General features: G+C 43.4%; 1 protein-coding gene across 1 annotated transcript in view; it reads right to left on the bottom strand.

Annotated features, from left to right (window-relative positions):
- The window catches only part of KIF26A (kinesin family member 26A), a 133,214-nt gene extending 120,424 nt beyond the window's left edge, over nt 1-12,790 (bottom strand). Inside the window, exons 1-2 of the mRNA XM_040412177.1 lie at nt 12,540-12,790; nt 11,109-11,336 (exon numbers count right to left, since the gene is read on the bottom strand). Coding sequence (XP_040268111.1) covers nt 11,109-11,336; nt 12,540-12,587 — 276 coding nt within the window. The 5' untranslated portion in view covers nt 12,588-12,790. The remainder of the gene's footprint in view (nt 1-11,108; nt 11,337-12,539) is intronic.
- Nucleotides 12,791-16,370: the final 3,580 nt, after the last annotated feature.

The raw sequence follows: 16,370 nt of genomic DNA, 5'->3' as shown, positions 1-16,370 counted from the left end.
AGTGCCCCCCAAGGACATCATGGATCACCACATGCTCATGAATATTTTGGTCAACCACTTGGAAGCTGTGGGGAGCTTTCTTTGGTCACGGGGTCACCCATTTGTATAAACTTTCCTGTTCAATCTTGTGTATGTTACCCCCATAGTCATGCTCAGGTGGCTTCCATGCCTCCTTGACTTTGGGCACTTATTAAAGGATAGTTCACATGCACATTATATTTTCTTTCATATTTTATTTTATATTTTATTTTTCATTTTTTATTATGAAGACATATATTGGTTTTTCTAAACTTTTATACCATGAATATTTTTTTTTCAAAAACCCGGACTGTAGTGAACCATCTACGAGAGACTTACGGGTGAAGAGAACAGAAGGAGATCTGTTTAACCTTTCTCCCGGTGGTCAATGCTCTTTCTAACCTTGGGACACAATGTAAGGTTTGTACCTGAAATTCTACCCTTAAACAAGCTTTAACACAATGACAGGACATTGCATTTATAGTGCCCTTCACAAAGATGGAAATGTATTAGCGAGGAGATTCTCTTACCAATCATCAAGTTTTTTTTTTCTTCTTCTATTATCAAAGACATCTCCCTTTGAAAGACACATAATTGCGACCACACAGAGTGACCTTCTGGGACAGGTGCACCGGCCTGCTGCAACCAGGTCTCTGCAGAATAAGGGTGAATTTTCCCAAAGCATATACCACCCAGTAGGAGACAGGTCAATGTCAATAAACTGCAGATAAAGCCACGAGAAGAATCTATGCATTGTAAGTTTAAATCTACTTCCCAAGACCGGCCAGCAACCTAATATTACCCACCAAGCCGTGACCATGTCAAGCTTTCAATGACTCTTTGAAAATGTTTTGTTTTGCTTCCTATTTCCAGACGTCGGACCCTAAACTCGCATCCAAATGCAGTCACACAATGCAACATTAAAAAGAAAAACCTAAATTTAGATCTAGCAAAGGAATTTTATAATCATCATGCAGGAAACTTTTCAATGGAAATCAAGGTCAATAAGAGCAGATTTCCCCTACAGTCCCTGGCTTCTTCCAGACTTCTCCTGCAGGAAAAATGACATTGTTTCATTAAACAATGTTGGTTATAATACATAAAGTAACAATGTAATCACCGACAAATGGACAAATCCTTAATAATAACAGGGATGTCCAAAACTAATTTATGACAGGAAACTGGAAGGTGTCATTAAGTAGATCCTACCGGACTGTTTGGATTTGGAGTTGAATAATGGCATAGGGCTCTGGATAATATAGAAAAAGAAAGTGTGTGATATTTTCATAAATTATTTGTCCCTGAATTTAACCATTTATTGACATGATGCATAGTACATCGCAATGAGTAAAGTTTTCTACTAAGAAAATAAAATCACCATTAAATATAAGTTCATGGGTCGTCTTCATCTAGGAAAGGGGTTTTCTCACAAAGATAATCCATTTTTAAACAAAACGCCTTGCTTCTCTCACCTCTGCCAATCAGCTGCTTGTCCCATCTAAGTATAGATTTCCCCTGCAGTGGCCTCTACAGGAGAAAATTAGAATTACACGCCGTCCATATGATGCATGAGTGCTGGGTCTGTTAGAATGGAATCCATACTTAGAGTACCTAAAATGCCAGCAAAGTAGATGGTGTGAAAAAAAAAATCCACAGCGTCAATAGACCTGCAGTCAATTTATGCAGTAGATTTTTCCCTTTGGATTTCACCATTCACAAATCCATAGCTAAGACATACAGATTTGGCCTCAAGCACACAACCGTTCCTTTTTTGCGGTCCGCAAATTGCGGATCCGCAAAACACGGATGCCGCCCGTGTGCCTTAGACAATTTGCGAAACGGAATGGACAGCCCTTTATAGAAATGCCTATTCTTGTCCGCAAATTTTTGCGGGGCCACGGAACAGAGCAACGGATGTGGACAGCACACTGAGTGCTGTCCGCATATTTTGCGGCCCCATTGAAGTGAATGGGTCAGCACCCAAGCCACAAAAACTACGGCTCGGATGCGGACCAGAACAATGGTCGTGTGGATGAGGCCTTTTGCTGTGAAAATCCACCCAGTTTGGCTGTACCCTTACCAAGTGACTGTTTGTTCTGAGACATTGAGGTAGAGGAGTTTTCAAGAGCCCCTTCCCACTCCATGGCATCCATATGCCCTAACTGGGCATGTGGACATTGGTTGTCTTCCTGAAGCAACCCATTTAAAGGGGTTCTATACCTTTTTCTTACTGATGATCAACCCTCTGGATAGGTCATCAGCATCTGATTGGCGGGGGTCCGACACCCTGCCGATCAGCTGTTTGAGAAGGCATTGGTGCTTGCAGTAGCGCCGCAGCCTTCTCGCTGCTTCCCGCAGGCCTATGACATCACGACTATGTCACGTGGTATGGAAGCAGCTCAGCCCCATTGAAGTGACTAAGCTACACCCGTGCAATAGTCATGATGTCACTGGCCATCAGGAAGCAGCGAGAAGGCTGCAGATCTACTGCAAGTGCCGCTGCCTTCTCAAAAAGCTGATCGGCGGGGGTCCCGGCCCTATCAGATGCTGATGACCTATCCAAAGGTATAAATCCCCATTAAGTTCTTAAAGATTCAATTCAGCCTTTTCTTAGTTGTATCTGTTTCTAGGAAAGCTGAGTGACAACTAATATGGCAGTTGGGTAACATCGTAATGGCAGCCATATTGTTTACTACCCAGCTATCTTTCTCAGACTTTTCTGTAAATCAGGGGCATGGCTCTTCAGAAATACTGGTCCAGAATGGACATTTATTTTAACTACATTCTTGAGACAATGACACAAGGTTATTTCTTATGGGTAGATTCCAATATGCACCCTTTATGCGACATTCCATCTCTATGCAGGGAAAGATAGGGACCGTGGGGAAAAAAAAGTAATAGCGGCCCCATGTTGTAGGCGGGTCCAAATTGAGAGAAGGTGGGTCAACACAAGTAGATGGGACCAGCATAAGGCAGGGACAACAAAAGTAGGTGGGGCCAACAATACCACAGTACAGCACAGACTACTCCCTCAGTAGAACCAAATACCACAGTACAGCACAGACTACTTCCTCAGTAGAACCAAATATCACAGTGTGGCACAGACTACTTCCTCAGTAGAACCAAATATCACAGTGTGGCACAGACTACTTCCTCAGTAGAACCAAATACCACAGTACGGCACAGACTACTTCCTCAGTAGAACCAAATACCACAGTACAGCACAGACTACTTCCTCAGTAGAACCAAATACCACAGTACAGCACAGACTACTTCCTCAGTAGAACCAAATACCACAGTGTGGCACAGACTACTTCCTCAGTAGAACCAAATACCACAGTGTGGCACAGACTACTTCCTCAGTAGAACCAAATACCACAGTACAGCACAGACTACTCCCTCAGTAGAACCAAATATCACAGTACAGCACAGACTACTTCCTCAGTAGAACCAAATATCACAGTGTGGCACAGACTACTTCCTCAGTAGAACCAAATACCACAGTACAGCACAGACTACTCCCTCAGTAGAACCAAATACCACAGTACAGCACAAACTACTTCCTCAGTAGAACCAAATATCACAGTACAGCACAGACTACTTCCTCAGTAGAACCAAATATCACAGTGTGGCACAGACTACTTCCTCAGTAGAACCAAATACCACAGTACAGCACAGACTACTTCCTCAGTAGAACCAAATACCACAGTACAGCACAGACTACTTCCTCAGTAGAACCAAATACCACAGTACAGCACAGACTACTTCCTCAGTAGAACCAAATACCACAGTGTGGCACAGACTACTTCCTCAGTAGAACCAAATACCACAGTACGGCACAGACTACTTCCTCAGTAGAACCAAATACCACAGTACAGCACAGACTACTTCCTCAGTAGAACCAAATACCACAGTACAGCACAGACTACTTCCTCAGTAGAACCAAATACTACAGTACAGCACAGACTACTTCCTCAGTAGAACCAAATACCACAGTACGGCACAGAATACTTCCTCAGTAGAACCAAATACCACAGTGTGGCACAGACTACTTCCTCAGTAGAACCAAATACCACAATACAGCACAGACTACTTCCTCAGTAGAACCAAATATCACAGTACGGCACAGACTACTTCCTCAGTAGAACCAAATACCACAGTGTGGCACAGACTACTTCCTCAGTAGAACCAAATACCACAGTACGGCACAGACTACTTCCTCAGTAGAACCAAATATCACAGTACAGCACAGACTACTTCCTCAGTAGAACCAAATACCACAGTGTGGCACAGACTACTTCCTCAGTAGAACCAAATACCACAGTACAGCACAGACTACTTCCTCAGTAGAACCAAATACCACAGTGTGGCACAGACTACTTCCTCAGTAGAACCAAATACCACAGTGTGGCACAGACTACTTCCTCAGTAGAACCAAATACCACAGTACGGCACAGACTACTTCCTCAGTAGAACCAAATATCACAGTACGGCACAGACTACTCCCTCAGTAGAACCAAATACCACAGTACAGCACAATATACTGTCACCCATGCCACAGTCTTCAACTGTATGACTGTCCTGAGGACCTGATACTCCTACATTAATTAACGCTGAGAGCATCAGACCATTATTTACCCAGCCAGCAACCATGAGGAGGGTGGCCCCCTGGGCATCAGCTTGCCAGGAAATTTTCCTGTAGGGTCTATGGCCAGTCTGCCCCTATGTCTATGAGATTCTCAATCTAAAGTGGAAGACATCAAGTCACAGAGGAACGTAGATTTCTTGTCCATAGCAATCAAATACAGTCCATGTCTCAGTTCTCTGACTGTGGATGGTAGCCATTCAAATGAATAGTGGAGTAGCAGCCCACTAAAAGCAGTGACCATCCACTATGTGGATGGTCACTGCTTTTAATTTTCCACAGGGCCTCTAAAAAATGAAGTCTGGACTCTGATTGGCTGACACTCCCTTAGTACTCCTGAAGTACTGTATATGGATTTATCTCAGAAAATGGCTGCCTACAAAAGATGGATCCACTTTTAAACTTTTAAACTTGACATCAATGTAGAAAAGAGAAAAGAAAAGTACACAAGTTCCGGGACGCTTAATGTTTCTTCTTCATAAATGATATCACTTCCAGAGAACTAAGTGGTTTTGAAAGCTTTCAATATCTATTCAATTAGACAATTACCATTTTTCTCTTTTATGTTCCTACCTACAACAGGAAAATCCATTTCCTATAAGTGTACAGAGCCCGAACCTAACATTATAGCTTTCTAGCGTAAAAATGTTGCCACAAAGTGAAGATAAAGTGCAAGAATTAGCTGAAAAAAGCAACCCTCGCCCCTGTAACTGCTTGTATTGAACCAGAAAGTTTAAATTCAGTTTCACACTTGTAGAGGACAGGATGCTGAGATATGGGGAGCTGTTTGACATGAAGGGAACACAGTGGATCACCAATTACTTTCTTTTCTCAGTTAGCAAAGTAACAGATCCACCATCAAAAATGTTAAAAAAAAAATTATTTCATTAGTCAAGAAAAAGAAATCTACAGAGACCACAATGTTCTCATTATGTGAAATTAATTAAAGGCCAGGACCAATTTTAGGGGTAGTAAACTGGGCTGTTACTCAGGGCCCCCTTTCATAGGGTGCTGGCATGCTGCCAAGGACTACACCCCAGAAACAGTCAGAAGGTGGAACATAAACCTTCACTCCACTGGACCACCAGGGACTTTTTCATCAACCCAATCAATGCCCTGGACCACCAGGGACTTTACCATTAAAGGGATTGTCCAGCCTTGGAGCCCACAACCCTTATCATCCTGAGTTGTGCCCCTAAACATTTATAAAAGCAGACTCACCTGCCCACGGTCCTGCCACTGCTCCATTCCCAGCCACTTCTGGTCACATCACCTTGAACATTATGTTTCAACCATGAGATATTGTTCAAGCTGATGTGGCCAGTGATTGGCCCCAGCGGTCATAGGACCCAGCCGCTCTCTTGTGCTGCAGGGACCAGAAGTTCTTAGGAAAGGAGCAGTGATGGGAACGGGGGCAGGTGAGTCTTTTCTTTATATTCAGGGGCAAAAAGGGCTCCAAGACCAGACAGCCCCCTTTACTCCTTCACTATTTGGACATTGTATGGTAGTATTTTTTGGACACCGAATGGCAGTTTTATTTGCGTACTGAATGGCTGTATTGTGTGATAATTATAAAGCAGTGTAGCATAGAGCTATATGGTTGCAATATTGCAATACTATGTGGAGGTATAACTTAGTAACTCTATGGGAACAAGCTAAATAAGTTCAATAGTGTGAAAACCCCAATACACAAGTCCTCATATCTCAGGTTCCTGAATACCATAAAGCATGGTATATGGGGAGGGATGATGGGAGTTCTGTGGATTAAAGCCAGTCATACCTAAAGTCTAAGGCTTTTGAGTAGAAACAAGCAAATAATATATCGAAGATAAGCAAAATCTAAGTCCATCTGACAAATCCTGCACTTTTTGCTTCCTTCTCTTCCATTAGAACTCAGCATATATAACACACGTAGCAGCAAAATAAACACTGTTAATAGCTACTCCAAACATTTCTTTATATGGCACCAGCAAAGCCAAGAGACCTCTACAATATACAGTGATGTACAGTATATGGCACAGTAAGATGAATGGGAAGAGGACTGTTTATATAAGGAGACCTCCTCCCATAATTCCACTTTATGAGACTGCTTCATGACATCCAGTAACGCCGCACTTTAGTCAATCCTAGATACACATTAAGATTCCAATGTCGTTGAGGCATTCCCATGCTTGTGTCCCCACCTGTTGAGCAGCAAGACAGAACATGTCAACTACCATGGCCCTAATGCTGGTTGTAGGAATTTTATGATCCGCTGCATTAACTGATGACCACCTGTTCGAGCCATGGTTTACGATCACTGTTGGACAAATCCAGGGAAGAGCTCCTCCATAATTAACATTTTTTTTGAAGGGAAGGACCCCAGTTCTTGAAATACCGAATGGGGTATTATGATTGTAGAGCCTAGGAGGACAAGGGTGGAATACCGAGGAACATCAAAAATGGACTAATTGGAATCGTGAGATTGAATGCTAGAAATATGCAACGTTTCTGGCTAGTTTTCAAAAATTCACAGTCACACACAGTCCATACATGATGGTGCATGAGGAACTGTAATATAGTAGGGCCATTTACGATAACAGGTTGTTGAGGCAAAATAAAAAATTCCCAACTCTTGCAAACCAATACTACATAAAGGACAGTTTGCAATCCTAAAAAAATAAGGCCCTTTTTAGAGGCTGCTTGACATCGGTTCTGGTGCCCCAATCTATTCTAGTTGATGTTTCCACCATCTTATGCGTCAACACTGTGGCCCATGTAAAAACCACAACCCTGTATAGATTCTCACTACCTATCAAAGGGGTTGTCCAAAATAAAAACACTTAACATGTTATAAAATAATAAAAGATCTTCTCATCAATCCCTTGGCGCTCCCTGCCAGTCTCTATACTTGAGATGTGACCACTACTAACTGGCTGCAGCAATGATCTTAGTGGTGTTGACTGATCAAATGTCCATGTCAGGACGTCATCACTGACGGTGTGAGACTGGGAAGCTGTGGAAATCGGAGGGGCGGATGATCGGGAAGGTGAGAAGATCTTATTTTATCATTTTATAACATTTAAAACAATTTACATAACTGGACAATCCCTTTAAAGTGGCAATGAGTCCAACTTGGAATGAGCCCTGTGTCTCCAAGGGCCCATGGCAGCTGCCTGTATGGTACACACTCTTTTGGTGACAGGCTACTGATGGATTCAATGAATGAAATCAGTTCCCCCATAGCCCTGTATGTCATTCGGGGTATAATTTATAATTTATTATAATTCTTCTAATAACACAACAATAGGGAATTGCTATGTCAGTAATTCTATAAAGCATCTGCCCCAACCAAAGTTGAACCTCACATTCTATAAAATTATCCTTATCTCATGTGATAACTTAAAAAAAGCGATAAAAAACAAATGAACCCATAAAGCAAAAAATTTAGAAGAAAATGCTGACATAATGTTCGTAGCATTGGGCTATTAGCCAGCTAATGATGACAACTGTCCTTGGCTGCCCTGAAAAATAATGGCATTATTTAAAGGAATAGCTTTTTTTTTGCAAGAGCAGCCAAATGATGGAAGCGTTTGCAAAAAAATTAATTTGGGTTACTGTCCCTTTTAGACTCGGAAACACGTTCCAATGTTATTTTTTTGTCACAGATCCCTCCGATGTTAAAGGGACGGGCTGGTTTCCTTCCTGAGCTGAGATCACACAGCAAGGCACTGGGTCACCCTGTCATTAATTGTCACAGCGGTCTTCGTTCTCACAAACGTTCCAAAAAACAGAAGAAAAAAAAAAATCAGGGAGGAATTATGTAGCTTGTAATTATTGCAAAGTCTAAAGCCTGAGTGAGTGACTGCTGCCTGTCTAAGTGACAGATGTTGGCTCAAGTAGCGAACAAATGACATCTCTCGGGGGCTGAACTGGATTCAGAGGGAGAGGAGCTGTGTGCTCACAACCACAGACCAAAGCATACAATCAAGTACTAACACAGATGCACCCATATTAAATGTAATACACAAATGGTACTCCCATAATAGGGCTTTATACCAATCACTGTCTTAGGGTTCTTAGCTATATGGAGCTGGTATATGGCACCTATGTACAGAACTGCTGACACTACTTACCAAATATACTTCTGCAAGTACAGTCTCCCATAAACAGTGGATACCAATGTATCAGCACCAGCATATGCCTAAGTGCAGCACAAAGATAAGTCTCTAATATACAATGGGGGAGGGGGGTGCACTATATTAGTACACAGGGTACGACACCTCTTGGCGCAAATACACGACCTCAGTGGATAGATGATCGGTCTTTTTTATTGAAACACAAGTGACAACGCGTTTCGGAGCTGATACGCTACTATATCGCTGGCCACTCCATCAACGAGGACTGAGAGATATACCGGCAGCACCGACCACCCGCGTTCACGAGTGTTGTGCCTACGTAGGCGCAACACCAAAGGGTGAGCATAACCACTGGCATATTCTACTTTTAAAATTCTTTTAAATACATACTACCCTATGAGCGCCTTTCCCTCTTTTTCGCCACATTTGAAGTCTCTAATATGAACCACAACAGGGTTTTAATGAGAATTTAAAGTGGCCCTGGGAAAAAAAACTAAAAGTGGCCCTATGTTGTAGGCAGATCCAAATTGATAGAAGGTGGGGCCAACACAAGTTCTGCAGGGGCTAGCAATACAATAGTGCCGCCCCTGCTGAACCAACTACCAACGTGCATTACAAAGTAATGCCCCAGCAGCACAAAATACCTCCCTAGAAGCTGCCCCCCCCCCTGTGGAGGTCAGAGCCATCTTCTACGTTCTGTCCTCCTCCTCCAGTTGCCTCAAGATGGCAATACAGATAAATTCAGGAATCAGGAGGGCACCTGAGGCCGCCGACCAGGTACATAACTAGTTGACGCTCCCAGCCTTAATTAACCTTGGGGAGCATCAATTCATTACTCACTTGTCCGGTGGCTGTTAGGAGGACTCAGGTGGCCTCCTGGGCATCGGCCCACCGGGAAGTCTCCCTGTGGGGTCGATGGTCGGTCCACCCCATGACCACAATATAATTTCCCATACACGTTCTAAGGCCAGTGTCATAAAAGCCATTTATCCTAGGAACATTAGGTTACGGTAAACCAAACACAAGGCAGAACATGTACATTGCCTGTAGATGCTGCTCTGGTCAGATCTGAGCCAATAGTCCCAGTGCATTAAGGTGGTAGCGCTATAACGCTACATTATTAGATAGAAAGCTCTTGCAACCTGTAGACATTTGCAAATGTGCAGTGCTTTATATAAATATACATTGCTCCATCATTGCAGAACACTTTGTATAAGGAGAGAACTTTATGCCAGAATCAGGAACTCTCTGCTAGGTGGCAGTAAAGAGCAGAGCACGGAATATCACCGAACCCAAACATCTGCAGACAGGAACAAAGCTAAAAAAGACTTCAGCATCATTTATAGTTCAGAATTTCTGGGGTGAAGGTTTAAAGCAAGCCATAGACAAAATCCCTATGGTCGTCATCAGTGCATGACTGCTTCCAATTAACCCATTGTTTCAAAAATAAATCACAAAATTTCAACAAGAGGATCAAAGGGGCTTTCCAGGCTCCTGATATTGATGACAGATCCTTAGGATAGGTCATTAATATCCGATCAGTGAGGGTCAGACCGCCCGCACCTTATCCAATCAGCTGTTCCCTATTGCCTCTGGTGCTGGGACTAGCACTTTACATGGAACAGGAAGCACAGCGCCATTCAAAGTGTAGTGGCCATGCTGGGTTACTGCAGCTCAGCTGTAATTCTGTACACTGATGATTTTGCATTGACAAGCAATTAGTAGATTGTCTTAATGAGGTATCTATTAGGGCTCATGCACACGACCGTGCCATTTTTTGCGGTCCGCAAAAAAACGGATGTCGCCTGTGTGCCTTCCACAATTTGCAGAACGGAACAGGAGGCCCATTATAGAGATACCTATTCTTGTCCGCAAAACGGACAAGAATAGGACGTGTCTCATAATTTTTGCGGGGCCACTGAACGGAGCAACAGATGCGGACAGCACAGAGAGTGCAGACCCATTGAAATGAATGGTTCGGTATACGGAATCAAAATACGTTCTGTATACGGAACGCAAAAAAATTTCGCGTGCATGAGCCCTTATTCACAAGTTGTCAGATACAAGTGCAATTTCAACTAAAGATCAAGGGTTCAGTGCCAGTCATATCTTAAGAAAACTTGTTATATTCAAGATTAGTAACAAAGATCTGTTTTCTTTCATAAACCGAAGCAATGGGCAGTGTTTAGTATTGCAGATCACGGACGAGCTGCAGTACCAGGCACAACCTGTGGACAAGAGTCGCACTGTTTCTGGCTGGAAAAAAAAGGGATAGTTTTTCATTCTCCATCGTAAACTCCATGATGGTTACTCTGAGGCACTCTTACCATTATGGAGCCAGGGACAGCCAATTTGAGGGCTTGTTTCTTCAGTTCAGCCAGTTTTGCTTGGCAGTAGGGGCACCATTCCCCTAGCCCAGGTCCCTCTGACAGTTCAGACACAGAGGCTGCCCCAGCTCCCTCAGGAGGAGGACGGCTGCCTTGAAGAGCTTCATCTGCGGACTGCAGCCTTTTCCTGGCTGGTGGTACTTCTCTGCCAGGGAACCTGTCTGCAACCTATGGAAGAAGAGCAGAGAATTACTATGGGCTTTTATACAATCCATACATCAGTGTATAGCGGCTAATTTTAATATTTTATTTATATAACTATAAATTATACAGAATTCTAGGATTTGTCTAGAGAAGGTACTTTCACACTAGCGTTATTCTTTTCCGGCGCTGAGTTCCGTCCTAGCGGCTCAATACCGGAAAAGAACTGATCAGTTTTATCCTAATGTATTCTGAATGGTGACCAATCCGTTCAGGATCCATCAGGATGTCTTCAGTTCAGTCTTTTTGCCTTTTCGGGACGGAGATAATATCGCAGCATGCTACGGGTTTTATCTCCGTCCAAAATTCCGGAGCACTTGCCGGAATGCCGGATCCGACATTTTTTCCCATTGAAATGCATTAATGCCGGATCCAGCCTCGGCCCCGAGTGTTCCAGCAAAACGGATCCGGCATTGCGGTCTGCGCATGCTCAGACCGCAAAAAAAATGTGAAAAAAAATAAATGCCGGATGTGATTTTTCCGGATGATCCAAGATTTCAATGCATTTGTCATACAAATGTCATCAGTTTGTGTATGTTTTGACGGAACTGCCTGCCGGAATCCTCTGCCGCAAGTGTGAAAGTAGCCTTACAATCAGAATCAAATGATAGAAGTAGTGCAGTAGTTTATCTGAATACTAAAGTAGTAATGTTACTCTTCCGAATGCTACATGCATATACATCCACTCCACAGATCTGTGTGTATCTCTCTCTCTCTCTTTATATACTTAGTAGATTAGTAGTAGAGATGAGACTTCCCGCAGTATATACCACCACACCACAGTACTCATTGTAGCATTGACGTCGTTTTCCCCTACTGGTGGTATTTCTGAAGCTTCTTCCACAATAGATATATTGGTAACTATAGTAAGAGTAGTATTTTTTCCCCACAATCACTATATATACATACATACAATAGTAGCACAGGTAATACTCTCAATGCCTAATGCATATACAGTAGTAGTAGTAGCAGCAATACTAGTATTAGTGGCAGTACAGCTCCCAGAACCATATGCACTATTAATCCTCATTATTATAATGCATGAACTTCCAAATTACTATATGTTAATCTACACACAGGAGCCGACTTCTAAACATCTTCATTGTTGAACTCTCCTCTAGGAATGCAACTGCAAAGTTTGCCTTGACAGGATAAAGTTCTTCAACTTACCAGTCCTGTATGGTTGGCATAGCCTGCATTGCCCAGCACAGGGACCATGTCTGTGTTGGGGTTTCCTTGTGTGCACTACAATGTGCAGCTCAGTCATGGAGGAGGTTGCAAAGCTCCCAAGCCTCTCTCCAAGTAACCAAAGTCCTTCTGCTAAGTAATCTTCCCATCCATGCTGTCTTCTCAGGAAACAAACAGCCTTACAATGTGGAGGTATATGAGGTGCAGGGAGAGAGCAGCCTCCTCTCAGCAGCTCTTGACTGGCCAGACTAATGACTCAGGAAGACTGCCGCAGCTCGGAGGGAGCCCAGGGAGGGGCAGACTGATCACTTACTGGGATTATCTCACTTTCCCACAAACATGATGGTCCAGCTCAGGAGCCCCAATGCCCCAGTGTAAGCAGAAGTTTACATAAGGAACAAGTCAATGTAAACAGTGGCTGAAGACACCAGGACCAGACTGTGCAGACTTTACATCTCACTTACATGTTAGTCGAGCAGGTCTGGTAGCTTCCTATCACTTTGTTGCACAATGTGTCCATTCTTCAAGTGCAATATATTCTTTTGTATTGAATGTAACGTTATGTGCTTGGTTACTCCATTTATTTCGTTTCAGTTGTTTTGTGTTGCTTCACTTTTGTTGTGCATCACTTCAATGTGTACCAATATATAGCAAGTTATAGGGAGCACAAAGGCATCCATATTATAAATGGCATATGTTGGGGTTCAGGAGCTTGGAGGTGCGCTGTCCATGAACAGCACACGTAGCCATTGACTTTGTTGTGGGTATTCACGTATCAGTGGCTTTCCACGGACTGTGGATCTGTGGTGACATCATGGAAGCATGCCCTGTTTTGTCCGTGATTACAGATCCCTCACGCACATTATAATCTATAGGTCTGTGAAAACCAAGGACACAACATGGATGTCATCGATGTTTGGCCTGCGGTTTTTTACAGACCATTGCTAAAATATGCTCTGCAAACCAATTTGCAGTGTCTGTGAAACCCGGCTGACACACAGACTGAAACAAGAGTGGATCAGACGGGCAGTGTCACAAATAAAACACAGACATACCACTGACGTGGACGTGTGATCGAGGCCTCCATTCTGTGATCACTCACAAATGTCCTGCACTTAAGATGTTCCTTCAGCAGTGGACGTGCTGTTCCTGCTAGTCAGGTAGTGATGCCCTTGCCATGGATGGTTTTGGCCTTTCTGGGGTCCTAAGCAAATTTAAGTCTGGGGGTCCCCATCGCACCAATAAGCTTCACCCCATAACAGCATTCTGTCCCTTAGGCCCACTAATCCACACTCTCAGCTTAGCAGTGCAACCTGGGCATTCTGCTACTGCCCTACAGCTGGAAAGGGCCTCCAGGCTCCTGTGCTGCTGAACCAACTGCCCAGGCAGCACGTCTGCCCTCATTACGGGCAGCACGGTGGCTCAGTGGTTAGCGCTGGGGTCCTGCAGCGCTAGGTTCCAATCCGACCAAGGACAACATCTGCATGGAGTTAGCATGTTCTCCCCGTGTTTGTCTGGGTTTCCTCCCACACTCCAAAGACAGACTGATAGGGACCTTAGATTGTGAGCCCCGAGGGGACAGTTGGATGCTAATGTCTGTAAAGCGCTGCGGAATATAGTAGCGCTATATAAGTACATAAAATAAATTACTCATTTTTTACAGCCAACTGCTTGTAGCCACCAGGGATCCCCCTGATCTCTGAGCCCCAAGTGTTTGTGTGGTGGTAATGTCTGCCCCTGGCCCTTGAAAAAGAAACACAAAAGGGGGGCGCTCCCTGGTGTGATACCCTCGACAGGCAGGAAGGAGCCTACAGGTAAATGCCCTTACCAGATAGTGTGTCCTGCATCCTAGAAACAACACTACAGAAGAGCAGGAACACTACCATAAGGGAAACAGTGCCGGGCAGACCTCTTAGGATTTCGGAAGAACCATTTAAAGACCGGTTGCTCAGAAGCAGGAAAACAAGAGGCAAGCTGTGCTGGGATATTCCAAAGTATTTTCTTCTATTTAAAACAATAAAATAACATAAAAACAGGAACTTATATATAATCAGGAGCTGCACGTTATAGCTATTGAGATGGTATACCCAAGCGATTAAGGTAGTGTATCTAAGCTATTGAGATGGTATACCCAAGCGATTAAGGTAGTGTATCTAAGCTATTGAGATAGCATACCCAAGCGATTAAGGGAGTGTATCTAAGCTATTGAGATGGTATACCCAAGCGATTAAGGTAGTGTATCTAAGCTATTGAGATAGCATACCCAAGCGATTAAGGGAGTGTATCTAAGCTAACCTAAAAACAGGAGCTACGAGTTTCAGTGACGATCCGTCTGGAACCTGAGGAAGGTGATGGATCGTCACTGAAAGCTCCTGTTTTTATGTTAGCTTAGGTACACTACCTTAATAGCTTGGGTATACATCTCAATAGCTTAGATACACTACCTTAATAGCTTGGATGCAACATCTCAATACAATGAGCCAATACTTGTGACATGTCCTGAATTCTGCACTAAATTCTCAGTGGCCCAGAAAGGTCTAGGGACTTGACAGCACAGAGGTTGAATAGACTTACATGTGCAGCTATAATAATATCACTAATCTGTAATATTAACACATGTGTGAAAATTACAGCTATTATTCCTGTAATCCAGCATCCTATAATCCAGAAAGTATGACATCTACTATTGAACTGCAATATAATGAAGAGAAAAAAGTAATAGATTTTACTATGTTTTTTTAATGAATGCCAGATAATTCAGAATATTATATAACCCAGCACCTATCAAATGCCATTGATGTTGTATTAGGATTTTACTAGACACTGTATATAGATAGATATGAGATGGACGGAGAGTTTGCTGCGATTGCATGTACTGTAGGCACTCTCCACATTTGAACTTAGGGTACTTTCACACTTGCGTTGCTGGATTCCGGCAATCTGTATGCAAACGGAAACCATTTGTAGACGAATCCGGATGCGTTGCAATACCGGATCCGTCTCTCCCGTGTCATCCGGAAAAACGGATCCTGTATTTATTTATTTTACAGTTTTAAAGGTCTGCGCATGCGCAGACCGGAAGAGCAGAACCCTCAATGAGGCAATTTTAACGCCGGATCCAGCACTAATACATTCCGGCAAGTGTTCAGAATTGCATTTTTTTTCTCCGTCCAAATACCGTACAGTGACTGAACTGAAGACATCCTGAACGGATATGCATTAGGATAAAACTGATCATTTTTGTTCCGGTATTGAGCCCCTAGGACTGAACTCAATACCGGAAAGGTTTGACGCAAGTGTGAAAGTACCCTTAGCCACTAATGCCAGGTACATATTTAAAATTTTAGGGCTAGTTTCTCTTTAAATCTCCCTTTAAAACCTACCCTCTTCTATAAGAGGAAAATGATACGGACACCATTAGGTAATATGACCCCCAGCTCACGGCACTGCACATTATTCCTTCACTCTTGACTCTAGAATTTCATTATTAACCATATGAGAACAAGATGTTTCAGCAGCTTCTGTCTACTTGATGGGGTGGGTGGTTTTCTAAATGTGGCATCTGGGATTCTTGGCGACAGCTGAGGCCAGCATCCAGCGATGGACACCCCAGAGCCTGAGGAGCCATGGATATTTCATATCACACAGGCGGGACAACATGGGAGAGTGTGCTGTCTTTATTTGGCCTCCAGTCCCTCGCCTTCACCAGTTCATGTTCTGTTTTCTTGAGAAGTGGACCAGTTGGTGCCAATAGGACTGGCTGTCAAACTCTGGGAGCCACTGATTGCTGGTCTCCTGGAAGACGGGATGTGT

This window comes from Bufo bufo, chromosome 11, assembly GCF_905171765.1.
Source record: "Bufo bufo chromosome 11, aBufBuf1.1, whole genome shotgun sequence".
Lineage (NCBI taxonomy): Eukaryota > Metazoa > Chordata > Amphibia > Anura > Bufonidae > Bufo > Bufo bufo.
Note: the sequence above shows the minus strand (reverse complement) of the source record. Positions and strands in the feature narration are given on the sequence as shown.